The sequence below is a fragment of the Sorex araneus genome, chromosome 7 (assembly GCF_027595985.1).
Source record: "Sorex araneus isolate mSorAra2 chromosome 7, mSorAra2.pri, whole genome shotgun sequence".
Classification (NCBI taxonomy): Eukaryota; Metazoa; Chordata; class Mammalia; order Eulipotyphla; family Soricidae; genus Sorex; species Sorex araneus.
Genome location: NC_073308.1, coordinates 39,622,071 through 39,646,442, shown reverse-complemented (window position 1 = coordinate 39,646,442; position 24,372 = coordinate 39,622,071). Strand labels below are relative to the sequence as shown.

Sequence of the window (24,372 nt, the reverse complement as noted above, 5' to 3'; positions counted from 1 at the left end):
CCAGGAACCTGCCCTGGTGCTGTGTGTGCGGTGCTCTGCGCTGAACCCAAGCCTCACAGGCGAGGCGAGCACTTGTCCACCGAGCCACATCCCAGCCTGGTTTTCTTTTCCAGAATCCCTGCTGGAATTCTGGCGGGCGGCCCCAGTCAAAGGCTTATGACTCTGAGGAGTGTTTTTTCCTCATCCCACGCTGTCTTGGCTCCCACTGTTCCCATGTTCAACACACCGGGGACCCCCGGACTCCACTTCCCGGGCTCTCCATCTTGGGAGGCTGGAGCAGACGCGCAGGTGCTCTGGAGTGGCACCGGCAGAGGACCTGGCTGCCCCCATCTTACAGCACAGCGTGACTGACCTCAGCCCTTCTGTGCTACATTGTCATGGCTCCTGCCACTATTGGACCTCAAGGCAGAGGTGACACCACCGAACCTTCCTGTCCAGCCTCCAGGGCCCCGCAGAGCAGAGATGTCCCAGGGGGAGGCCAGTAGTGCCAGGGGCAGGGAAGGGCCAGGGAGGCAGGGGGAGGGCCAGCGGGGGCAGGGGGTGGGGTGGGCCAGCTCTGTTAGGGGCAGGGAAGGGCCAGCTGTGTCCGAGGTCGGGGGAGGGTTGGCAGGGTGGCAGGGCAGCCCTTCAAGGGAGCTCAACTAGAAGGTACCCCAATCCCCATCTTTTTCAACAGGAAAAGATCCCCACCCCCACTCCCAGCAAAGCCCCACCCCCAGCTGACTCTGCTTGTTTCTAGAGGATCACTCTCTATTCCTCCTACAATTCCTCCAGGGCATGTGGGGACCATTCTCACCTCCCCTTATCCTGCACCTGTTCAGGAGCAGACGCACCTCAGCAGCACCGAGAGGAACTGGGGTGGGGGAAGTTTGAGCCGCTTCCACTCAAGGGCAACCTGCTTAATGAAGCTGGAGGGTCCAAGGGCTGCAGCGATTGCACGGCGGGTAGGGCGTTTGCCTTGCACGCAGCCGACCCAGGTTCGATTCCCATATGGTCCCCAGAGCACCGCCAGGCGTGATTCCTGAGTGCATGAGCCAGGAGTAACCCCTGTTACATCGCCGGGTGTGACCCAAAAAGCAAAACACACAGAAAAAGAAAGCCGGAGGGTTCATCGTCCGTGGGAGACTTTGCCTTTGGCTGTAGACCACCCCCCAACACACACACACACCTCCCAGGTCTAGCTGGGAAGCCGCCTGCTTGAGCCGGAGAGCGGAAGGGGGGTCTCCGGGGCCAGAGCCCAGGCCAGGTGGCTGCTCCGCGGGGCTGGCTGGGCGCGCGCGGAGTGCAATGGGCGCTCTGGGCTGTCAGTGCGCCGGGCTGCGCGGGGGGCGGCGGGGCGCGGGGAGCCGGGCGGGCGGGCGGCGCCCCGCGCTCCGGGGCCCGGGGGCGGGACGTTCCCGCGGCCGCCCCGCCCCGCCCCGCCCTCCCGGCCGCGGCCTCGGGCCCCGGCGTCCCCGCGCGCGCACAGCGGCCGGCCATGGGCTGCGACGGGCGCGTGGCGGGGCTGCTCCGCCGCCACCTGCAGCCCACGCTCACCTACTGGAGCGTGTTCTTCAGCTTCGGCCTGTGCATCGCCTTCCTGGGGCCCACGCTGCTGGACCTGCGCTGCCAGACGCACAGCTCGCTGCCCCAGATCTCCTGGGTCTTCTTCTCGCAGCAGCTCTGCCTCCTACTGGGCAGCGCCCTCGGGGGCGTCTTCAAGCGAACGTGAGTGCCGCGCGCCCCGCCCTGCGCCCGGGCATCCCCCCCACTACCCGGACCCAGCCCCGCACAGCCCCGCAGCCCGGCGGCGCCCTCCCCGCCCCGGCCCTCGGGAAAACTCTCCGGAGACGGCAGGAGACGGCAGGTGACTTCTGCCTCGGGAGAGGGACCCCCCCACCCCCACCCCGGCTCGCTCCCGCCGACCGCGGGCGGAGGGTCCTCCCCGTGCCCGCCGCGCGAGCACTGCCAGGGGGAGGTGGAGGGAGAGTGAGTGTGGGAGTGTCGCTTGGGGGCCCTGCCCGTGCCAGCGCGGCGCCCCGCTGCCTGGGCTCGGCTCCCGGCAATGGGCTGGCACAGGCCAGCTCGCGCCCGTGCCCGCTGTGCCCGCTGGGCCTGCGCGTCCTGAGTGGTCGGTCCCCCAGGGGTGCGATTCCCGTTTGGACGTACAGGTGCTCGGTCCCCTCTCTCTGCCACTCTCCCTGGCCTGGGCCTGGCGGTGCCCCACAGACGCCCCCTGGAGCCGGGCTCTCCTGGGCAGCGGAGGATCCCTCTCTTTCCTGTAGCCAAGGAGTGGGGTCCCCTCTCCAAGCCAGCCAGAGCCTTTCAGGGGCCGCAGGAGAGAACTTGGGAACCAGATCTCCTGGGCCCTGCAAGAGAAGCCCCGGGGCTTCAGTCCTGGGGGCCCTCCACGAGGGTGGGAGAGCAGGAAGGAAGAGAGCAAGTATCTAGTGTCTTACTCATGGATCCTCTCGGTCCCCAACAAAGAAAATGCTGTTAATTAGGGAGTGGTTGTCCTCACGGCCCAGACTCTTAGAAAACTGGTCTCCTGGCTCCTCTGGGTTTTGTACCCGGGCTCGGTCAGTCCTGAGAGGTCTGGAGACAGAGACCACACCTGCTCTGTGTCCGCCTAGAGGGGTTTCTGGACAATCTTATCAGGTTTTCTTTATGGAGCCTTTGACTTACTGCGACTCCCTTACCTGGTACGCTTTCAGAACGGGAGGAGCACAAAGGACAGGAAGGGCAGCGAGGCGGATTCTAAGTGGCATCTTGGCAGACTCACGCACCCCACTGGACTTCCTCATGGGCTCTGCTTTGGGCCCCGTACTCAGCGGGCCCTCTGCACGGGGCGGTGGGGAGACCTGCCCACAAGAAAGGGAAGACGCTAGGGTAGCAATAAGGACCCACTTTGTCACATGATTGAATACTCTGCCATACTAAGAATATTATTATTATTATTATTATTATTTGCTTTTTGGGTCACACCTGGCGATGCACAGGGGTTACTCCTGGCTCTGCACTCAGGAATTACCCCTGGCTGTGCTCAGGGGACCATATGGGATGCTGGGATTTGAACCAGGGTCGGCCGCGTGCAAGGCAAACGCCCTACCCGCTGTGCTATCTCTCCAGCCCCAATATTAAGAATATTATTTACTCTGTGTCAGGAGGTTGTTCCCCGGCCTTCCACCCCCTCCCCCCGTTGTACCAGGGTTCAGGCCCTGGGCCTCACACATGCAAGGCATGTGCTCTAACCATATGGCTCTACTATTTATTTATTTATTTATTTAGGGTGGAGATTGGGGGTCCCTTAAGCGTGCTCAGGAGGTCCGGGAGGCCAATTCTAAGTCATTTGCTGCAGTACAAGGTTTGGGGGATGCGAGTTTGCTTGGACACTGTGGTCTTGGAGATACCTGGGCCACCACAGGCAGTGCTGAGGATCTGCAGGGCCAGGTAGTGGGGGCCTCCAAGACTACATCATGGTCCCCGTGATGCTCAGGGGACCATTGGGGTGCCAGGAATCAAACCCAACGTGGACATATGCTAGGCGTTTGCCGTAACCAGTGGTTTTAATACCTCATAGTAACAAGTCCTCTCACCTTCACAGCAGCTCTGTAGAGTAGGAGTCTTATGTCTATCTTACACCTGAGGAAGTTAAGGCACAGAGAGGTTCAGAGTCTTACCCGAGGTCACACAGCCTCCTGTGTTGCTCAGAGTCTTACCCGAGGTCACACAGCCTCCTGTGTTGCTCAGTGGCCTGTGTTTGCCTCCAGTAGGAGGCATGGCTGAGATTTGAATCTAGGCTTTTACTTCTGGAACCGGGTACCTTGGAACGCCTCTTTCTGATAAGGAGTCAGCTTCAGCGCTCCAAGGTACAGGCTGACCTTTTATTCTTCAGGCAGGTCCAGGACTTGGCTGTCCCTGTGGGCATTCGGGAGCTGACACTCCAGGAAGGAAGTGGGACCCACTCTGGAGCCTTCTGTTGGGACCCAGGTGGGGGGCAGGGAGAGTAGATCTTCCCGGTGATTCAGACTGGCATTCTCAGCCCCATTTTTCCCGCCCCCAAGACACATGGCGTAAAAGAAGTCTCCTTTGATGAGACGCTAAGCTGACTTCCAGTAGAGAGGGAGGCATTTCCCACCCGCCTGTCTGTAGTGGGAGTCTCCACTTCGCTAGGACTAGAGCAGCTCCCCCTGGCCCCCCACATCCCCCCCACACCTGGCACGAACCATCCCCACCCTGCGGAGCCCAGGCCCTGGAGCTGGATTCTTCGGGACTTCCGTCTCAGCCGAGATGCCCGTTCCCCTGCAAGTGCTTTCAGCTTAAGTGATTACTCAGAGTGCTGAGAGCGGCTCTTGTGAGTGGGAACGAGAGGCCAGCTGTTGTGGGGGAAGTGCCGAACGGCGCGAGAGAGCGGGAGCGGGGAGAGGGGACAGCGCCTCTTTCTCCAAGGCTCCCGCTCAAGGCCTGTCAGCTGCTTGGCCCAGATCTCGGGCCAGGGCTGAGGGGGGGCTCTGGAGGTACCATCAGTCTGGGCTGCAGAGACTTGGGATGGTGGTGGTGCATCCCAAGGCGGGAAGGGGGTCCTCTCCCCAGGCCTCTCTCCTGCATGTGCCAGGAGACCCTGAGACGGATGTGGGCACACTCAGAGAGAGAGAGAGAGAGATGGTGTGATGGGGGCCAGAAGAAGCTGGACTCGACCTCCCTCCCCCTAGTTGGACAGCCTAAACACACGTGAAGAAGGTTGGAAATGACGAGTTTCCAGCATTTCTCTCACTCAGAGGAACACGGAGCGTGAGGGTGTTGGCCAAGTTCTCCCATCTCCCCAGGAAGCAGGACTCGTCACTGCGTGTGGCGGAGAGCGGCTCCTGCTGCCCGGCCGGCCAGCCGTGGACGCTGGTCTGTGGGCAAAGGCGCGATCAGCTCTCGCACACACTTTCTGTGTGGATCTTTGTTCTCCTTTCTTTGAGGCCCACACCTGGATGGACGAAGATTTGCTGGGCCAATGGGAAACTGTGAGAGGCGCTTTTATTTATTCATATTTTAATTAAAAAAATTTGTTCAGGCTGGAGCGATAGCACAGCAGGTAGGGTGTTTGCCTTGCACACGGCTGACCCGGATTCGATTCCCAGCGTCCCATATAGTCCCCTGAGCGCTGCCAGGGGTAATTCCTGAGTGCAAAACCAGGAGTGACCCCTGTGCATCGCCAGGTGTGACCCCCCCCCCAAAAAAAAGAAAAAAAATGTGTTCAATCGAACCACCATAAATTACAAAGTTACAAAGATATTTATGATTGCGTTTCAGGTATATATCGTTCCAACATCAGTCCCTTCACCAGTGCCCACTAGCTTCCACCAATGTCCCCAGTTTCTCTCCCTCCCCACCCCCAGCCTGCCTCTGTGGCAGGCACTATCCCCCCTAACTTATCCCCCTCACCCCGGTCCTCCAGGGCCAAGCTTCCTACGGAGACGGGGTTTTAAAGTGAGAGGCCCGTGGAGTGCTGGTTCTGGGCGGGCGGGTACTGTCTCTCCAGCTCTGACGCTTCCTTCTTCATACCGTGTTCTCGGAGCTGCAGGGAGGCAGCTGGGGAAGTGGGCGTGGGAGTGGTCGGGAAGTCGCCTGAGCTCAGGACCCCATCAACTGGCCGGTAGCCAGAGTCGGGTGTGAGCAGAGCAGGACTCACAGATATTTGGGGACCAAAAAAAAAAAAGAAAAGATAAATAGAGAAGGAAATTGGTGACAGGGCAAGGAGGAGGAACTCAACACACTCTTTTTTGGTTGTTGTGGGACCACACTCAGCGATGCTCAGGGCTGACTCCTGGCTTTGCACTCAGGAATCACTCCTGGCAGTGCTCAGGGGACCCTATGGGATGCCGGGGATCAGACCAGGGTTAGCCATGTACAAGGCAGGCACCCTACCTGCCGTCCCATTGCTCCGGCCCCCCAAACACTCTCGGTAATGAGGCACATGCCAGTGAGAGGAAAGGATGTGGGGGGATGTTGGGGTCTGGACAGCATGTCTGGGGGGAGGGGTGTGCCTACCTGTACTGTTCTGGCCTTCTCTGAATCTGTGCCAAGCACAGGGCAACTGGGGGCAGAGCTGATGGCAACAGTAAGACCAGTCCTGGGTGGGGGCGTCACGTGTGCCCTCTGGATAAGTCTGTGTAGCAAGGGTCACCGGGTTGATCGGTGCTCAAGGTCACGTAGCAAACTGGTAGGGCAGGTCCCTCAGCGGGACAGGGAGGACGTGCCCCCCATTTGTCCCTCTTGTGTGCAGCTGGTAACCTGCTCCCGTGTTCGACTTCTTAAGGACGGGGGTCCTCAGACCATGCGGCCAGTCCTGGGCCTCCCGGCTACCCCAGGGAAGCTCACTGACATGCTGGGGGTGGCCTCGGCCTCCGCTGTGATCCAGAGACAGACGCAGCTCCCTCTCCGTCCTCCGGGGGCACGCTTCCCGGCTGTGAGGTAGTCGGGGTCACACTCTTAGGTCTTGGCAGCCGCTCTCTGGGTGGGATGCTGATGTGGGGGAGGCGGGGTCCCTCCCTCCAGCCGTTTCACAGTCCCCTGAGCGAGCAGCAGCCGTATCAGCAGGCCTGGGAGGAGACTCGAGCCAGCCTCTGTCTCTGCTCCCCCACTGCTGAGCAGGGGGTGCGGGGAGACCGCAGTGAGAGAGAAAAGGAGGGTCAGACTGGAAGCCACGGAGTCCTTGCCCTCGGGGGCAGGGCCCTGCCTCACCGAAGGTGGAGAAACTGAGGCTCAGCGGGGCGCGAGGTCCAGGGCTGGCTCCAGGCCCCGCAGAGCTGGCAAATGGCAGAGGAGCCCGGAGCACCAGTCTCTGGAGATGCGCCCGTGACATCTGCACCACCCGAGCTGTTCTGTCACTGTTGTTCTTCGTTCCATCGTTCTCAATTCCGCACATTCCTGGAAAGGGCTGTTGATTAAACCATTAAGTGACCGGGCCAATTAGTGTTCCACCCCGGCTCTGGGACGTAACTGGGGCTGCCGTTTTCTTGGCAACAACATGCCGTTTGGAAGAAATTGGTTCAAGCTGCTGTTTGGTGTCCAGACACAGCTGTCCAGCGCGTCGGGGGAGGCCGGGCATCCTGCGGGCTGTGTGGGGTTTCCTGTGGCCAGCGGTCCAAACCCAGTTGTCGGCTGCCAGGAGCCCTCCTGCAAGGTGGGCTGAGCCCTGTCCAGCCCCGGCTGGAGCCAAGGCCCCGAGGGCGCCCTCCTCTCCCTCCTGCTTGCCACTGGGCCTGGAGAGGACAGGCTGCCCGTGCAGTTCGTGTCCTTTGCAAGAGAAGTGGGGGGCAAGTGGGATAGAGGGAGTGGGCTGGACAGGGCAGCCCCACAGCCTCCCCACCCCCTTCCTGCCAAGCCCCCGACATCTTCCCGGCCAGCAGGCCCTTCTCTGCCCCAGATCTCTTGGTCTCGCCCCTCTGTCTCCCCGCGGCTCCCATTCTCCAGCCCCTCTCCAGGCCACACCGTGCAGACAGGCTTCCACAGGCGTGTCTCACAGCCTGCACCCAGCTCCCCGTCGGGACCCCCTGCCCCCCAGCCCCCACAAGGTGCCTGGCGGGGTCCGGAAGCCAGCAGGCTGCGGCAGATGCTGGGGAGTGTGCGGTGGAGCAGCTCATTGAGTCAGAAGCGGGGGGAGCTGCAGCACACGGGTAACAGGACCACTAGGGGCTCGTGTCCTAGAGACAGCAGCTGTGTCAGTGCTCCTAGGCCTCCGCCTCCTGCGCTCTGCAGAGTGGCTCCTGCTTCCTGCCAGCCTGCGGCAGTGGTCCAGGGCCAGCCTATACACACACACACACACTCATGCACACATGCATGCACACATGCATGCACACACATGCACACACACTTCACACCTCACATGCACACACACCACACACACACCTCACATGCACACCCCACATGCACACACCTCACACACCTCACACACCTCACATGCACACACATGCACACACATACCTCATGCACATGCACACACCTCACACGCACACACATATCTCAAACACAACACACATGCACACACTTCGCATGCACATCTCATGTATACTCCTCCACACACACCTCACACACACACCTCACATGCACACACCTCACACACACATCCCCTTACATGCACACAACTCATACACATCTCATACACACCTCACATGCACACCTCTCATGCACACACCTCACACAACCCCTCACACACATTCACACACACACACACACCTCACACAAATGCACACACATACCTCATGCACATGCACACATACCTCACACATACCTCACACACAAAACACATGCGCACACTTCACACATACTCCTAATGCACATGCACACACCTCATATGCTCACTTTACATGCACACACCTCATACACATACCTCACATGCACCCCTCATATGCACACACATGCACACACCTCATGCACATGCACGCACACCTCAACACATGCACACATACTTCACACACAACACACATGCACACACTTCACATGCACACCTCATGCACACACTTCACATGCACACCTCATGCACACACACCTCATGCACACCTCACATGCACACACCTCACACACACCTCACATGCACACACATTCACACCTCACACAAATGCACACACTTACCTCATGCACATGCACACACACCACACACACACCTTATGCACATGCACACACCTCACACACATACCTCACATGCACACAAATGCACAGATACCTCACACACCTCACACACACTTACCTCACACCTCACACACATACACACACCTCACACACATGCACACACATACCTCATGCACAATACACATGCACACAGGTACTTCACACACATGCATGCACACACCTCACACATGCACATAGGCCTCCTGTGCACTCACACATGCACACATACATTGCACACACACTTGCAAACAGACCTCACACATATGCACACACCCCTTACAACACATATTCATGCATACCTCACATACATACTTCACACATGCATACAAACATGTATGCATGCACACACATGTATGCATGCACACACTTTATACACATGAAAACCTCACACACATGCACACATACCACACACAGAATTTACACACACATGGTTTACACACACTCACTGAACATCACACATAGTTTATACATACCTCACACACATAGTTTACATACAAAGTTCACACACATGCTCACACACACATACCTCACACATGCACATGGCATACCACACATACGTACCAGATACACTTCAAACACATCCTTCAACACACATACCTCAGGCTGGAGTGATAGTTCAGTGGGTAGGGCACTTACCTTGCAAGTACCTGACCCAGCTTCAATCCCTGACACTGCGTATAGTCCTCTGAGCACTGCAGGGTGTGGGCCCAAACACACCCCAGAATTAACATATATAACATGTCACACACATACAGACCACACACACATACCTCACACCACACACATTCCCAGGCTACGCAGCTGTGTGGGGAGGGCCAAGCGAGAAGGCCTGGGCTTGGGTCCAGGCTCTGTCAGCGAGTTCCTCAGTCTCCCTTTTTCTCAGCTGACTGTGAGCCAAAGAGGTACCATTACAAACTGTGGCTCAAGGTGGTGTCTGTCACATGTGCCACAAGCCTTGGCCCCTGAAGACACCGTCCGTTGCTGTCGTGTGAGATGAATGTGCGTCACTGTGTTTCCTGTTCCCACGCCTCCTGCAGCTCCTTCCTCGGAGTTTGCTGGTCCCGGGTCCGCTCCCTCGGACTCTGCCTCAGGACCCATGTTAGCCAGGGCAGATGCTCATTGGAGAGAGTTTTGCTGACACCACAGTGGTGAAAGGTGGCGCCCACGTCATCGAGGGGGAGCAAGGGGTCCTCATCTGTCCCTGAAGTGAGGCCCAGGAGGTCAACCCTCTTGTGCAGGACAGTGCAGGGGCGAGGCTGTTACCACCATCCCGACAGGCATGGGCAGAAAAGCACCCAGTGAGTCGCCACACTCAGGTTGCTGGGGGTGCCAGGTGGAGTCTGGGGGTGGGGGACCTTAATGGTGTCCCCACAACTACACACATTCCTCCTCATGGCAGTGAAGTCACATACACACACACACACGCGCGCGCGCACACACACACACACACACAGCTGAGCCGAGCAGGCAGGACATGGTCAGTAACTGCAGCTGACCAGCCTGGCGACTAGGAACCCGAGCCCGCAGATGCAGGCTTCACGGAGGGCCCAGATGAGGAGCTGGGACCAGGCCCACGGCCAGTAGCTCTGGGAAGGACCAGAGGTGTCCCCCACTCCCAGCCCCCTCATCCCCGCCCTCCTCTCCCCCACCGGGCCTTGCTCCCTGTCTCTGTAGCTCACGTGCGTCTCCCCGGCCCTCGTCTCCTCCCCGTTGCCAGGCCGGCAGCTGGGCAGAGGCTGATGGCACGTCCTAGTCTTTCGTAAGGAAGTTCCTGCTGGGCCTGAAAGATGGCTCAGAGGGCTGGAGCGCGTGCTTGCACGGAGGAGGCCCGGGTTTGATCCCCAGCGTCACATAGTCCCTTGAGCACTGCCATAGGGACCCTCGAGCACCAAGCCAGCTGTGAGGCGTAACCTCTCTCTTCCAGCACCTTCTTCCTGCATGAGCTGGTCTTCCTTTCTCCGAGAGTCGGGTTGTTGGGCCCAGCGCACACAGAGACCTGTCCGGGGGCCTCTCACATGCTGTGTATTTCTTCACTCACTCGTTCAGTCACAAGGGGACGGGCCTCAGCACCCCCGTTTCTGGCTCCTGTGGCGGGAAAGTGCCACAGGGTCTCCCACCCACTGCTTATGGCGGGGGACCCAGTCTCAGCCCTGGGCGTCTGTCTGGGCAGTTCTGGCCTACGGCAAGCAAAGCACTGGGCGACGTTTCCCTCGCTGTGTCCACGCAGACTCCTGCAACCCGCTGAAAGGGCGTGTAAGGGCGGAGTCAGTCAGGCCTCCCCCCGCGCTCCTCGGGGCCCCCCGGTGAGGACAGGGTTGGAGCTCAGGGTGCCGAGCTTGGGGACAACTTGCTCCAACCTGCAGCCAGGGGGTGCCAGGGCTGCCTGTCCCACACGCCTTCCCCTTCCCGGCCAGGGTGGGACACGTGTCTGGGCTGCCCGCAGGCCCCCAGCAGAGTGGCTGGGGGCAGGGGACCGGGCCCTTCAGTGTTGAAGGCCCTTCCGTGTGCCCCTGACCTCCTGCCCCCTCCACCCCTACAGCTTGGCGCAGTCGCTCTGGGTGCTCTTCACCGCCTCGCTGGCCATCTCCGTGGTGTTCGCCGTCATCCCCCTGTGCCACAATGTGAAGGTGCTGGCCTCGGTCATGGCGCTAGCGGGCCTGGCCATGGGCTGCATCGATACCGTGGCCAACATGCAGCTGGTGAGGATCTACCAGAAGGACTCGGCCATCTTCCTCCAGGTGAGCCAGCGCGGACAGCAGCACGTGGCACCTGCCCTTCCCTGGCCCTTCCCCAAGTCCTTTCCGGCCGGGGGGGGGGCACGTGGGGGTGGGGGTGACGCAGAAGGAACCTCCGAGTCTCAGCCCCGGGTCACTGGCCCCAGGGACCGTGCAGACAGTTGGGCCTGGGTGTCTCCTGTGGGACAGGGGCTGTGTGGGTGGGAACCTGCAGAGCTCCTGGCTCCCCCTCCCTCCTTCCCCCTGCCAGCCCCCCAGGGCTCAGGCCAGCCCCCCAGCTGAGGTTAGGACTAGGGAACCAAGGAGCGAGCAGGATGCTGTGAGGACCTCCACCCCAACCCCGTGTCTCCACTTCCTGTGGTGCCCCCCGCTCCGGGGCCAGGCAAGCCCCCCGCTCCTGCCCCAGCAGGGCAGCAAGGTGAGGGGCTGTGAAGCCAGAGCCATCTCTCTCCCCCCCTCCCCAGGTTCTCCATTTCTTCGTGGGCTTTGGCGCTCTGCTGAGCCCCCTCATCGCCGACCCCTTCCTGTCAGAGGCCAGCTGCTTGCCGGCCAACGGCACCACCAACGGCACCGCCAACGCCACGGTCGGCGCCCTCCAGCTGCACGTCTCCGGGACCCTGGGCCAGCACCACACCCCTCTGGCCGGCCCGACGCTGCCCCCCAGGACGCCCCCCCAGAGCGGGGCAGGGACCCGTGTGTCCTACGCCTTCTGGATCATGGCCTTGATCAATGTGAGTGTCCACCGCGGGCAGGGCATTGGGGGGCAGCCCATGCACACTGGCCCGTGCCCACTCCCCGAGAGAGTCTGATGGCCACAGTCTACCTCACACCCACCCTCAGCGTGCCATCCCGGGACGGTGCCATCTCAGGGGGTGCTGGTGCAGTGGGCACAGGTGGGCAGTCTGAGTCACTGGTCACACGTGGCACCTCAGGGACGCGCCTTTCCGCCCAGAGCCCCGTCGGCGGGTCTCGCCTCTCCGACGCTATCCGGGCTGTGTCTGCTGCGGAGCAGGGGACGGGCAAGATGAGCTCCGGGCTCTGCCTGCCCAGGCTGTGTGGGGAGGGAGCGCGGGGCGGGGCCCAGTCTGCAGAGAGGGCTCCCCTCAGGCTTGGGGGGGCCCGAGGGAGCGGAGGGGGACACTGCGCCAGCACTCGCCAGCTGGGCGCCCTGCAGACAGGTCGCCGTCACCAGAGGGCACAGGTGCCACTGCCCCTCCCTGGCTGCAGCCCGGATGCCCCTGGCCGGGAAGGGCTGGCCGGAGGCAGGTGCCCGGACCCTACCCCCACGCAGGCCCCCTCCTCCCTTCCGGCTCAAGGTCCCTTTGCTCCCCCTGCCCAGTCCTCCTGGGTCCCCTCAGGCCCCCACCCACTGCGCCTGCCCTTCTCAGCCCCTGCGGATCGCTCTTTAGAGTGGATACCAGCACGCTCACGTCAGGCTGGCACTCGGACGAGGCAGCCCAGGGGGTACGGCTGGAGGCACCCTGAGCACTGAAGATGGCCTGTTTCTTTTTTTTGTTGTTTGTTGTTTATTTTTGGGGTTTTGGGTCACACCCACTCACACACATACACACATCCCATACTTATACAAACACACACACACACACACACACACACACACACACACACACACATACACAGCAGTGCTCAGGGTTACTCCTGGCAGGCTCTGGGGACCATACGGGATGCCGGGGATTTAACAAGGGTCAGCCGCGTGCAAGGCAAGTGCCCTATCCGCTGTGCTATTGCTCTGGCCCTGGGTTTCTGGACTTTCTGTGTTGGTTTGTGTCTAAGAGAAATAGTCCATCACGGAAGAGAACAGGGCTACGCAGGCATGTGGGCACTGGCATACTGGCATGCACACACACACACTCTCTCTCTCACACACACACACAGTCTCACACACACACATCCCCAGGCAATCATAGACACACACCGTGACACACTTACAGATGCTCACATGCTCATCACACACACATACCACACACACATTCACACATTCCATACTCACACCTCATAAACACACACACTGACATACACTCACACACACACACATTCACACACTCCATATTCACACCACATAAACACACACACTGACATACGCTCACTCACACACACACATAAACACATTCACACACTCCATACTCACACCACATAAACATACACACACTGACAGACATTCACACGTACACACACTGACAGATACTCATACACACATACTCATACCCACACATTTACACACTCCATACTCACACCACATAAACACACACACTGGCAGACATTCATTCACACACTCACACACATACACACATTCACATACTCCACACTCATACCACACACTCACACACTGACAGACATCCACTCACACACATATATCCACATTCACACACTCCATACTTATACAAACACACACACACTGACAGACGTTCACACATACACCACAGACCCACATTCACACACTGCATACTCAACCACATACTGCCCACACATTCGCACATTCCGTATGCACACTCACATATACACACGTACTCCAGCGCTCACACCCGCGCACGCCCCACTGTGCCTTGGCCCTGTCGTACAGTGGCGCCGCCTATAAAGACCCCTTGTCTGTGAAGCCCCTTCCCAGGAAAGCCCCGCCCGACGCCCCTTTTACAGCTGTTTCCCCTTGGCCCTCGCCCAGGCACGGAGCCGCCCCCGCTGCTGTGCGGTTTCCTGTTTCTCCCCTGGCCCGACAGACAGACGGACTCCTCAGGGCAGTGGCTTCCCCGGGGCCCTGCGCTGTGGGGGCGACTGGAGGAGGCTTCTCTGGGGCCCCCAGAGGGCGTCTGCGGGGACAGCTGCCCACGGAGCACCCAGCTTTCCGTGAGGAGCCCGGGAGCGGGAGAGGCCGGGCTCCCCCGGGGCGTCTGTGGGGGAGGGGCGGAGGCGCTTCTCCAGGCAACCCCTGCGGCAAGAGGCAAGAGCCGGGCATTGCCCTGGGGATTCCAATGCTCCAGCCCCAGCGGGGAGCGTAGCCTCGAGCACAGCACTGGGTGCGTGCGTGTGTGTGTGTGTGTGTGTGTGTGTGTGTGTGTGTGTGTGAGAGTCGGGCATTGCCCTGGAGATTCCAATGCTCCAGCCCCAGCGGGGAGCGTAGCCTCAAGCACAGCACTGGGTGCGTGTGTGTGTGTGTGTGTGTGTGTGTGTGTGTGAGTCGGGTATTGCCCTGGAGATTCCGCTCCAGCCCCAGCAGGGAGCATAGCCGCTAGCACAGCATTGGGTGCGTGTGCGTGTGCGTGTGTGTGTGTGTGTGTGTGTGTGTGGCAGGCGTTGTCACATCGAAAGGCGGCTGCGTCTGTTTCCCAGTGCGGACACCCCGCCCGGGGCAGCCTGTTTGCCCTCGGGCACCACCCCCGGCCCCCTCTGGGTGACTGTGCTCCTGTGCTCGGCACAGCCTGTTCTAGCTCTGCCCTCGCGGCTCCGCGGTGTCTGGCTTACCACTCGGCTCTCTTCCAGCTGGAGCGGGTTATGATGCCGTGAGCCCCAAGCCTCAGTTGCCCCGTCTGGGAAGTGGGAATAACAGCCACCCCCAGCACTTTTTATGGAGCTGGAAGCAGAAGAGAATTTCTTTATATGACTGCATGTGATCTGACAGCACGGAGGGGCAAGAGACTCCAGCTGTGTTCAGAATGAGGTTGTTAGACGAGTTTTCAGGGGGCTGTGGAGATAGTACAGTGGGGAGGGCGCTTGCCTGGCACATGGCCGGCCCAGGTTTGATTCCCGGCACCCCATTTGGTTCCCTGAGTACGGGCGGGAATGATCCCTGTGTGCAGAGACAGGAATAAGTTGAGAAAGAAAGAAAAGAGAGGGAGGAAGGGAGAGAGGGAGAAAAGGAAGGAAGGAAGGAAGGAAGGAAGGAAGGAAGGAAGGAAGGAAGGAAGGAAGGAAGGGAAGCGAGGGAGGGAAGGAAGGAAGGGAAGCGAGGGAGGAAAGAAGGAAGGAAGGAAGGAAGTGAGGAAGGGAGGGAGGAAGGAAGAAAGGGAGGAAGGAAGGAAGGGAGGGAGGAAGGAATGAGGGAGGAAGGAAGGAAGGAAAGAAGGAAGGAAATAAGGAAGGAAATAAGGAAGGAAGGAGGAAGGAATGAGGGAGGGAGGGAGGAAGGAAAGAGGGAGGGAGGAAGGAAGTCCATCCAATTTCTCCCGGGGCATAGCTCTGAGTGCTGGACACAGTCCTTGCCTTTGGGAGTGGGTTCCAGCCCAGCACCACACGGCCCCCCAGAATAGGGTCAGGCCAGCTCTGCTTGTGATGAGTCTCTTTCCTGGGCGGTGCGTATGGTAAAGGGTGGACGGTGATTCCTGCCCACTGCCCACCTGCCCCGCGCGAGGTCTTCATCGCCAAGGAAGACGTCCCCGGGTGAGCAGCCTCGGGGAAGGCCACTGCCGTGTGCTGGACACTGGTGCGGCCGTGTGAGGGGTGGACCAGGCGCGGGAGGGGAGCCTGACCCTGTGCCCACCCTCCAGCTCCCGGTGCCCTTGGCCGTGCTGTTTCTGCTGTCCAAAGAGCGGCTGCTGACCTGCCCCCAGCGCCGGCCCCTGCTCCTGTCCGCGGACGAGCTGGCCCTGGAGACGCAGCCTCCGGAGCAGGAAGACGCCTCCTCCTCCTCCACCTCCTCCTCGCTGCCCCCCAAGTTTCAGCCACACCCAGGTGGGGGCTCTGATGGCCTGGCCCTGCCTGCCCCTACCCCGGCCGCTGGACGACGCCGGTCCCAGGGGACACGGTGGAAAGCGAGCCTGGCCCCTCGGTCTCGTGGGTTTGGAGCCGCCCAGCACCCGGCCCGGCCTCTGCTCCGCCCGGCCTCACCCGCAGGGCCTGGGCGGCGTCCTCGGACCCTGAGCTGCCAGCGGAGAGGGCCGGGGCAGGGGGCGGCCGCCCCAGCTGCCAGGGCTCTTCCCGCCCTCGAGGCCCGGGAGGGGAGGCCTGCGACAGGCCTGTTCTCTGTCCCCACACAGACCTTCTCGGCTGCTGCTGGCGGCGGAACTGCAGGGGGGCCCCTTGCTCCTTCTTTGCCATCCACGTCTCGGCGGCCCTGGTGCTGTTCATGACGGACGGCATCACGGTGAGGCCACCTCGGCGGGGGCTGACAGGGCCAGGGGAGGGCGGGAGGAAGGGGAGGGAGGGTCCCCGGAGACTCCCCTGTGCGTGATCGGGCACATGCTGCAGGGGGCGTGGGCACTCACGCTCTGGCACCGTTCTGGATGCCTGCTCGGGCCGAAATGAGCTCAGGGCAGCAGCGACCTCACTTTCTGCCTGTTCTAGAAATCTCTGACCATTCTCCCAGGCGGCCTTTCGTGGCTGATGCCAGGACCTACTGCCCTCTCAGGAACGCGCCCAAACAGAGGCCTTGGAAAGCTTAGTGGACCCCCTAAGTGCTGGGAACGTGGCCCGGGGGCAGAGCACTTGCCCTGCATGCGTGAGGCCTGGGTTCAACCCTGGCACCTCAAGCGAACCCCCAACAGTGTTGCTAGGAGAAGCTTAGGGGCTCCCTTGGAAAGGGCATCTGGCGGTCCTGGTGGACCCCCACCTGGCCCCTGAGCAGATCCCGTCTCTGCTGTTTCTTCTCTAGCCATGGCACATGGTCTCAGAGATGAGGCCGGTGGTGGACCCCGTTCCCCTGGAAGGCGCCCCCGTGTCTCATGCCAGAGCCCGGGGACCCCCGAGGAGCCTGTCTCTGGACCCCCTGCACCTGGGCGGGACGAGGTGGGGGGGCTCTGTGAGCCAAGCCCCACCTGCCCAGGCTGCTGAGGCGTCTCTCCGCAGGGGGCCTACTCGGCCTTCGTGTACAGCTACGCCGTGGAGAAGCCACTGTCCGTGGGCCACAAGTCGGCCGGCTACCTGCCCAGCCTCTTCTGGGGCTTCATCACCCTGGGCCGCCTGGTCTCCATCCCCATCTCCTCCCGGGTGAGGCCCGCCAGCATGGTCTTCGTCAACGTGGTGAGTGAGGGGCCGCCCGCAGCCCGGGGCTGGACACGCCCGTCGGCAGGAGTGTGGGCGAGAGGGGGGATGCTGGCGGGGTGTCAGGGTCGGAGGGACGGGCCACTTGTGATCTTGGAAACGCCCAGGATCCCCTCCTCCTCGGCCTCTGCTTGGTCCCCCAGGAGGAAGGGGTGCAGGTGACCACCGCTTTTTTGGAAGCAATCCTGAGAGCTGACAGGGTCCGCCGGGGTCCTGCCCAGCCCCCTTGCCTTTCCTCTGCTGGACCCAGGCAGGTGGCCATCCTGTCCAGCAGCGCCCTCTCAGGGCCAGGGCCTGGGGGTTTGCATTTTGAAGCTCCCCTAGGGGTATATTTTTTTCTTTTGGGGTCACACCTGGCAATGCACAGGGGGTTACTCCTGGCTCTGCACTTGGCAGTGCTCGGGGAACCATCTGGGATGCTGGGAATCGAACCTGGGTCTGCCTCGTGCAAGGCAAACGCCCTCCCCGCTGTGCTGTCGGACTGGAGCGATAGCAAAACAAGAGGAAGAAAGGAAATGTCTTCCCTATGTCGATGGAGGCGGGAGGGGGGAGTGTGTGGCGGGTGGGGGTGGGGGTGGTAAAATCAAATGAATGGGGGACGGGGGACGGGAAGTGTGTGGGACGCACAGATAGTTCTGAGTAGAAGGGAATTTTGTTTGGCAGGAGTATAGACTGGGGGGAGGAAGTGAGGGAGACGGAGAGGGATGGGGGGGCACTGCCATGCCCAGGAGGGGGGGTTCCTGTCCCCTGGAGCTGGGGGGCAGTGGTCAGCAGCTCCTGCAGGACTGGGGCCAGGCTCAGAGAATGACGCTTCCGTGCTGGTTAGGTTTGACCACGAGGCGCCTCTGGCCGGCTGCTGTCCAGCAGGGATGCTGACCCCAGCGCTGTGCTGCGTTCTGGTCCTGGGGGTGTGGAGAGGGCGAGGCGCCCCTTGGCTGGTTCCCCTGAGCTCCTTTAGCTCCCGGATGGGCATGTAGGATGCCCTGCATCTCCCCCAGCCCTCAGAGGAGGTGGGCGGGCCGTGCTCCCTGCCCAATAGGGGCAGGGAGGCCTGAGCCTCTGCCCTGAGCCACTTCTACTGCCCTCTGCGGGGGCGGGGGTAGTGGGGGGCGGGGCTCCCCTCCTGAGGTCTCATTTCTTAGTGCTTCCTGGGAGACACCAGCCCGGGGTGCAGTACCCACATTGCCCACAGGGGGGCGCTCCGGTCTTGCAGCTTTCCGAAGCCGGCGCCCGGTTGCTGGGTTTGGCCTTTCAGCCTGCTCTCCCCCTCTCTGATCCTCACTCACCGTCTCCACTGCCCCAGGTCGGTGTGGTGGTGACGTTCTTGATGCTCCTTGTTTTCTCCTACAATGTCGTCTTCCTGTTCGTGGGGACGGCCAGCCTGGGCCTGTTCCTCAGCAGCACCTTCCCCAGCATGCTGGCCTACACTGAGGACATCCTGCAGTACCGAGGTGAGCGGAGCCCAGGCTCGGCCTGATGCCGGGTTGTGGACAAGCAGAAGCGTCCCTTGCATCTCCTCCCCCATCTCCTTCCTGATCCTCCGTCGTGATGCCCACGAGCCGTGAACCCCGTGTGCGAAGGGAGGCAGAGCTGCCCAAGCTACTCCCGCTATGGGACTCTCGGCCCTGGTGCTCCTGAGCGGGGCTGAGCTGGGGTGGGGCTCCCCTCTCTGACGGCAGGACTGTCTCCACCCCTCCCTTCCTGCACCTCACAAGTGCTCGGGGAAAAGATTTTTTTTTCTTTTTGGGTCACACCTGGTGATACACAGGGGTTACTCCTGGCTCTGCACTCAGGAATTACTCCTGGCGGTGCTCAGGGGACCATATGGGATGCTGGGACTCGAACCCGGGTCGGCCACATGCAAGGCAAATGCCCTACCCGCTGTGCTATTGCTCCAACCCCGGAAAAGATATTTTTAACAAGTTCATTAAAAATAATTGTGTCTTGAGTATTTAGAGTTACCCTCGGGCATAAATAGGGATGCCCCGAAGGGACATGGAGATGAGGGAGTTCCTGGCCCTGAGCACTGAGAGGCGGGGGCCTGGCCCTGAAGCAGAAGCACCCGGGGCTCCCGGGGCTGAGGGTCATGGGGCATAGTGAGCCAGGCGGGGGCGCTGGCAGCGGGAATGGCCGCGGGCTGGTTGGTCACTGGGCTCTGCAGGCCTCCTCCTTTCTTCTCGCCCTGCCTCCCGCAGCCCGCGTGCCCCTCCTCCTCCCGATTCTGCTCCACTCACCCCTGCCAGGGCTGTCTCCTCGCCTTTAAAAGGGTGGCCTCGGCGGGGATCAGAGTCTGGGTTCCAGCACTGCAATGCGCCTGTGCCCAGCTCCTGCCCCGCTCCCTGTGCAGAACCGCATATGCCCAGAGCAAGTGGAGCCCCAGAGCCCCTTTGTACTGCAGCGGGGTGGGGGTGCCCCGGATGGTGACCCTCCACAGTGCTGCGGGTGCTGTGGACGGTATGACCCCACAGTGCTGCGGGTGCTGTGGACAGTGTGACCCCCCCCACAGTGCTATGGGTGTCATGGACAGTGTGACCCCACAGTGCTGTGGGTGCTGTGAACGGTGTGACCCCACAGTGCTGTGGCTGCCGTGGGCGGTGACCCCCCCCAGTGCTGCGGGTGCTGTGGACAGTGTGACCCCCACAGTGAGCTCGTCCTTCCTTCCCCGCTTTTCCTCCTTCTCTGTGGCAGTGCCCACTGGATACCCCTCCTTTCCTGCCCAGTGTGCCCTCTCTTCTCTCTCCCTCCCCTCCCACCATCCAGAAGCTTCCTTGGGCCCCTGCGCTGTGCCCGTCCTGGGTGAGCCCGCACAGTGTCTGCCCTGCCTGTCTCCATGCTCAGGGCCCCGGGCAGGAGCACAGACTTGGAGCCCAGGGTGCCCCCAGCCCTGTGCGAGTCCTTTCCTCTCCGAGTTCTCTCATGGGGAAAATGGGGTGCAGATGACGACCTTTAAACCGTTCCGTGCACCCAAGAGCACGTACAGCGTGACCTAGCGGCGTGCGTGCGTGGCTCACAGGGCCCGGGGCAGGGTCAGGGCACTGTGTCAGGTGCAGTGTCTGCGCGTGTTTGGGTGGAATGGCCATAGTACCGCTGGGGTCCAGCAAAGGGAGCGGCCAGCACGAAACACGCTCAGGGTTTGGAAGAGGGGAGGGGAAGAGAAGCAGGGGCCCCTGCTGAGGGGATCTCAGCCAGGCAGAGGGAGGGAGAGGTCAAAGGGAGAGAAGTGCAGAGACCGAGAGGGGTCGAGTGTGGGGCCAGCTGACTCTCTGCAGGGACAGATCATCACAGGAGCGTCGGGGGTCTGTACCGACACCCGGGGGGGCCTCCTGTGTGCCACTCTCTAAGCACCGACATGCCCAGGTCAGCGTGCCCCTGCGATGCCCACCTTAAAGAAGGGAACCTGGAGCTGAGCAATAGCACAGCGGGTAGGGCGTTTGCCTTGCATGCGTGACTGACCCGGGTTCGATTCCCAGCATCCCATAGGGTCCCCCAAGCACCGCCAGGCGTGATTCCTGAGTGCAGAGCCAGGAGTAACCCCTGGACATCGCTGAGTGTGACCCAAAAAGCAGAACAAAAAAGAAAAGAAACAAGGGAACCTGTAGCAGCAGCAGGGAACTCGCCTGAGCTGGGCCTGGACCCGGTAGCTGACCGTCGTGTCCGCTGCTGGACACGGCTCGGGGCAGCAGGCAGGTGGGGGCGCCCAGATGCCAGGCGCAGCAGCCTGCAGTTGCACCTTGAAGACCCCATGAGCAGGCGTGGCTGCTGCACCCCTAGAACGAGGGCCCAGGCCTGAGCAGTGCTGGGGAGTCCAGGGGCTGTACCATTGCCGGAACTTTCCAGAAACGCCGGGGATGGTGCTGGCCACATGTCCCCTCTCTCGCCCTCGCCAACCTGCCTTCTCTCCCGGGCAGGCTGTGCTACCACCGTGCTGGTGACGGGGGCAGGAGTCGGCGAGATGGCCCTGCAGATGCTGGTTGGTTCGGTAGGTGGGGAACTGGGGGGAGCTCCGAGCCCACCTCTGAGCCCACACTCCCTCCCTCCCACACGGGGTCTGTGTCACCTGCCTCCAGGCCAGCCTCGAAAGCTGAGTCTGCGTGCTGGGGCGTGGAGAGTCGACGTCCAGAGCAGACACGGGCCTGGCTGGCAGCAGGGTGGGAACGGGGAGGGGGGCCCGAGGGGCTGCCACAGGGCCTGTGATGGGCTTTATCCCTGTGTCCCTCCCTGCCCTGCCCCAGCAGAGCCCGGCTCTCCCGTGGGTCAGCACAGCCAGCTCCCCTGCAGACACTGGCTGGCTCTCACTCACAGGCACACGAAATACTGACAGCCACCGTGCTCATTACTCAAGGCTGTTTTGGTTTGGGGTCACACCCACCAGGGCCCCGGGGGGGGGGGGGGGGCAGTTCCTGGCTCTGTGCTCAGGAGCGACCCCTGGCGGTGGACCAGATGTGCTGCCGGCCGAGGATTCTAACCAGGGCTGGCCCCGTGCAAGGGGCAAGTGCCTTCAGCCCTGCACTGTCTCTCCCGCCCTTGACTAAAGACTTACAAAGGACAAATGCTTCAACTCTGAAGAAACTCGGGGTCGGAGAAGAGTTGCTACTTTGGCATATTTTACATTTTGCGTAATGAAACTTTTTTTTTTTTAATCCTCTGCAAGGTTCTGGTTAGGCCAGTGGGTAGGGCAACACCTAGAATGACTCTATTTTAATGAACGTTTAGTGTAGATAAGGGAGATTTGGGGGGAGGTTCCAGGGACCAAGTGGAAGGGACTGTGGACCCTCATCGGTGTGGCTGAGAGCAGGCGTCTGCCCCCAGAAGGAGGCAGCCCTGAGAGAGGCTCTGTCTGTGGGTGCACTGCCCCCCCACCCCCGCACAGACGGCCAGCCTGCCGGGCTGTGGGGCCGTGGGGGGCCACCCCCACCGTGTCTTGCGTGCCGTCTGACGGCCGCTGTCTGTTTCCCGTTGGCAGGTCTTCCAGGCCCGGGGCAGCTATAGTTTCCTGGTCTGCGGCGTGATCTTTGCTTGCCTGGCCTTTACCTTCTACGTCTTGCTCCTGTTTTTCCACAGGATGTACGCTGGGCTCTCATCAGGTAAGGAAAAAAGCCTGTCTCTGCACAAGAGGAGGAAAACAGCGTGCGGGGAGGGAGAGGTGGGAGATGCCGTGTGGCTGACACACCACGAACGCGCTTCTGTCCAAGGAAAATACAAGGAAATGTTTATTTTCTCTCCAGTTTCCTTTTTCCCTCTTCCAGCCGGGCTGTGCGATTGTGTATGCATGTGGGGGACGGGCTGACTCATGGTTTCTCCACGAGGAGAGAGGCAGGGGCTCTGAACTGGGCTTCCTCCATCCCTGCATGCCCTGGACCCACGGCCAAGAATCTCTTCCCAGCCTTCCCTGGGCCCAGAGGGGGCAGAGCCACTTTCCCAGCAGGAACCGGCCTGCAGCCTCGATGCCTGTGTCTTTGCAGTTGAGGATTTCGTCCCAGTCCAGGTCCCGTTTAATCAGGCAGCAGCCCTCCGGGCCCAGCCGCCGAGAGAAGCTGCAGTGGGCAGACACCTGGGAGTGGTTTGCGCCCCCAGGCCCCCGGCAGGGGCAGCCCCGAGCTCTGGATAGGCCTCTGCCTTCTGTCCGGCTCTCAGCGTGCCCGTCAGGCGGCCGGTGAGGGAAGGCGCTCTCCAGCGATAGCTCCGTCCTCCAAGCGGGTCGCTGGACCCCACAGCCCTCTGGCAAAGGTGGATGGATGTGTGCATCCTGCAAGTGGAAGGGCTGGGACTGGGGACACGTCTTTCCTGCCGAGGACCACCTGAATATTTATAAAACTGTTTGTAGGCCACAGGGCTGGAGCCATAGCACAGCGGGTAGGGCGTTTGCCTTGCACGCGGCCGACCCGGGTTCGATTCCCAGCATCCCATAGGGTCCCCTGAGCACTGCCAGGGGCGATTCCTGAGTGCAGAGCCAGGAGTAACCTCTGTGCATTGCCGGGTGTGACCCAAAAAGCAAAAAAAAAAAAAAAAATTGTTTGCAGGGTACACAATACAGGCAGGAGAGTCTGCGGGTAACACGTGTCCTGCACAGGGCCAGACCACAGGCTTCTGTGGGCTTCCTGCAGCCTGCAGGCCGGATGTCCCTCACCCTGTGAAGCCCTGCACAGGGGGGTGCAGGAGGTCCCAAACAGCCCCCCTTTTCGCCCGAGGGTTACCGCATAGCGCGTGCTGTGTGAGATGCCTCCGATCCCTCCAACCCAGTGCACTGTCTGGAACTGATCTGGAATGTTCTGAGACTCCCCCACCTCCCCATTCAGAGTTAGAGTCGGAGGTCTACCCCAGCTCAGCCCAGAGCCTCATTTCGGCTCCATGTCAAGCAGTTGCTGGCCGAACCACACACGAGTGACTGACCTCGGCTCCCCCTCATGGAGGGACAGACAGAAAGCCCCCGACAGCAGCCCCCCCAGCACACAGGTGCACCGAGTCTGTGGGACAGGCGCGGTGCATCCCTGAGTTCCCAGAAGTGTCCAGTGGGGGCGCCCCTGGGGTGCTCTCCGGAGGCCGCCGACGGCTACGGGCGCTGCTGCAACACGCTCCCTGCTTCCTTTGTAGTTCCGACTCCGGACAAGCCTCTTGGCATGGAAAACTTGGAGTTCTACCAGAGGTAAAACCGGGCGAAGGAGGCACACGAAGATTCCAGGCTCTCGCACACCAGCACAGACCAAAGGGTTCAAGCCTGCCGCGGGCGGACGCAGCTGGGGGCACTCACCACGCGAGGATCTTCCCAGACCCCGGGCGTCAGGCGAGGAGGCGCCGTGCCCGCTCCCCCCCACCCCCGGACCCCACCCCGGCACATCCCAGCAAATCATTAGTTGACCTGTGATTCCAGTTCCCGTGTCTCTCCGGCCCGAGGCCGCCAGGTGGCCACGGGAAGGTGGACGAGAAGCCGGCCGCGCCGGAGTGCCAGCCTGCACGTGCGTGTGTGCGTGCGTGAGGACCCCGCTTCCTGGAAGCTCGAAAATAGGGGTTAAGT

General features: G+C 61.2%; 1 protein-coding gene across 1 annotated transcript; it reads left to right on the top strand.

The window, feature by feature from the left end:
* The first annotated feature begins 1,422 nt into the window (after positions 1-1,422).
* On the top strand, positions 1,423-24,150 carry MFSD4A (major facilitator superfamily domain containing 4A). The gene is made up of 10 exons (XM_055144844.1): positions 1,423-1,707; positions 11,177-11,375; positions 11,837-12,103; positions 15,869-16,052; positions 16,358-16,464; positions 17,166-17,339; positions 18,664-18,811; positions 21,269-21,339; positions 22,324-22,444; positions 23,952-24,150. The coding sequence occupies exons 1-10, from the start codon at positions 1,478-1,480 to the stop codon at positions 24,005-24,007; spliced, it is 1,557 nt and encodes a 518-aa protein (XP_055000819.1). The 5' UTR covers positions 1,423-1,477; the 3' UTR covers positions 24,008-24,150.
* The last annotated feature ends 222 nt before the right edge of the window (positions 24,151-24,372 follow it).

Excerpts from the sequence above, each read along its gene's own strand:
- MFSD4A (XM_055144844.1), top strand. The coding sequence starts at position 1,478 with ATGGGCTGCGACGGGCGCGTGGCGGGGCTGCTCCGCCGCCACCTGCAG. Across the intron at positions 1,708-11,176 it reads GGGGGCGTCTTCAAGCGAAC|CTTGGCGCAGTCGCTCTGGG; the intron begins GTGAGTGCCGCG and ends CCACCCCTACAG. Across the intron at positions 16,465-17,165 it reads TCATGACGGACGGCATCACG|GGGGCCTACTCGGCCTTCGT; the intron begins GTGAGGCCACCT and ends GTCTCTCCGCAG.